A 2,474-nucleotide genomic window follows, 5' to 3' on the forward strand; every position below is an offset into this window, starting at 1 on the left:
CCTACAATATTGGCAATATCCCAACATTAGCTGCCTGATCTGGATCTAGAGACAAGTGGCCATGGACTTGCCTGTTTTCACTAGCAGCTCCTGACTATGCTGCTCAGCAGGCAACACCAAGGTTATGGATTTTAAGAAGCTATTTAAGTGGTAAAGGATGTTATTGCTATCACACTAAAATAAAGACAAAAATCTTAAGATCACTATTCAGTTTAGTACTTGTGAATAAATAAAAAGCAAGGCTGTCAGAATACCAGGACATCCTTTTTAAGCAAGGTTCAAATACCATTCATAAGCAGTGATGACCACAGCACCATGCAATCCATGACATTTAACAGGTATTTTAAAGGTGAGAAGTTAACTTCCCTTAAAGATAACAGTGCACAAGCAACTGAAGAGCAGCCTATAATGCATCATAGGTTTGTATTTTAAAATAATCAGTCAAATTATATGATGATGCTTTGATGGGCAGAGAACATTTTTGAGAATTGGAACCTTAAAGCAAAGAGTTACAATGTGATCATGAATTCCTGCAAAACATTACAGTGAGTCCTAATCCTTAGCTAATGCAATATGTCTACAGAACATTCCTGTCAATTGTGTACTTAGAAATTAATTTTAATTTCGGTAATATCTTTTACCCATCCACAAACCAAAACGCATGAGGAGAAAGAAACAACCCAAGAAAGCAAGGCAGTGGAGTACTGTGGAAGAGAGCAAGAAGCAGGAAATAAAAAAAGCCCATGACAGCCTCATTTTTATAAGGAAAAAATGGCAGCATTTTAGCTAAGCTTTCTGCCTACCTATTTGTATTTTTATTTACTAGAAAATGAAGCAGCATCACATCAGTAAAGTTTAATTTCTCCACCTTGGTCTCTAGTAACACTACTCAAAAATCTCAAATACATGTTTGGACAGAATTTATAAAATAATGTAACTTGTAAAGTCAGAGTAAGCTAAGACAGAGAAAAGATACTACAATTAAAAATTACAGTGAGGACATTACAAGGAAAAATACTCTACAAAAATCTGAACTACCTACTTTAAAGGCAAGCAGGGAAACCAGAAAGGAAATCCACTATAATAGCCCGATAATCACCTTAGTTTCAACATTTAAAACTAAGCACAGGCAGATTATCCTATAAACAGACAACAGGGACAGAGACAAGGCATGCAGATTCAAGGCCAATTTAAAAAAAAAACCCACATTCTATGCAAAGACTTATCATAAACTGGGCTAAAATATACACTAAGTTCTGAATCAGGATTACCAGAAAAGAGCTATCAGACGTTAAAAGTTTAAACAAAGGCGATTTACACACTTAGGCAGTAAAACCTTACACTTAACATGCAAATTAAGACCTTCTCAAGAGACAGAGTGAAGGGAGTCTGAAAAATAATTCCAAGCAGCAAAGTGTAGCCCAGGATGTGTACATGACCAGGCAAGCACACATCAGAAATCATGATTCCCCTTTACATAAGTTTTGAAATGTTCACCACAGAAAAGCAATTCCCACAAAACCTGGGGCTATCTGAAAGGAACCGGTTTCCAGGCTGAAAACAAAACACAAAGTCGAGTGTCAGATCCCCACAGGTTGTGACAAATTATGGCCTGTTACCTTTAAAGTTCTTGATCACTAATTTCTTGGCAGAGCCAGGTTTACTGTTGGCGAAACTGGAAACAGTAGAGGAGGCAGCTTTGGTCAGGCCATTTGCATGGTGCCCCACAGCCACTGACGAAATTAAAAGGCTTTTATTTTTAAGCTGTTGCTGGTGCTGCTGCTGAGAAGAGGCAGCAGGAGAGGAGGAGGAAGAAGACTCTTCAGCCATCTTCACATCGAGTCCAATAAAATCCACGGAGTCCTCAAAGCGCAGCTTCTTCTGGAGGTGATGGTTGGAGGAAGCAACCCCTGAGGAGGAGCACGAGGAAGTGGTGATGACAGAGGAAGATGATGAGGAGGTGTTTTTGGAAGGAGAAGAGGTGCAGGAGGAAATGGAATCAAATTCTTCTTTTTCGGAATTACTGTTGCTGCTGTTATTTAACTTTCTCTTCTTGCAGGAGGAGCTGCTGCTAGTGTTACCATCAGTGGCAGGTCTGACCTCCTGGGCTGCAGCTGGGGGGTTGGGGGAAGAGAAACCTGTGGGAAACATGAACACACAGAAGTGAACAGGCTGAGGGGCATCAAATCCTTGTGGTGTGACAAAGAGAGGGGGAGAGTTTGAGAGTCAGTCTCTGTTTGCTGTCTCTGGGGGGGGTCTTTCAACTCCTCCTTCTCATCAGCAGAGTCCTTCCGTATTCCTTCTCCTTCGCGTTCTTCTTTATCGGAGCAATCACTTTATCTCCTCTTCCCCTTTTCTTTATTACTTTGGTTCTTCTCGTAGTTTGTCTCTGCCTTTTTGCTTTTACTCCTTTCCCAGCGGAGCGTTTCCGTTCCTGCCTCTCGCCGCCCACCAGTTCCTTTCAATTCTCCTCT

At 40.8% G+C, this 2,474-nt stretch overlaps 1 protein-coding gene across 1 annotated transcript in view; it reads right to left on the bottom strand.

Moving 5' to 3' along the window:
• Nucleotides 1-2,474, bottom strand: part of CUL4B (cullin 4B) — a 25,049-nt gene extending 22,575 nt beyond the window's left edge. Inside the window, exon 1 of the mRNA XM_005419814.3 lies at nucleotides 1,620-2,474. Within this exon, the coding sequence (XP_005419871.1) occupies nucleotides 1,620-2,151 (532 nt within the window). The 5' untranslated portion in view covers nucleotides 2,152-2,474. The remainder of the gene's footprint in view (nucleotides 1-1,619) is intronic.

Source organism: Geospiza fortis, unplaced genomic scaffold (assembly GCF_000277835.1).
Source record: "Geospiza fortis unplaced genomic scaffold, GeoFor_1.0 scaffold157, whole genome shotgun sequence".
Taxonomy (NCBI): Eukaryota; Metazoa; Chordata; class Aves; order Passeriformes; family Thraupidae; genus Geospiza; species Geospiza fortis.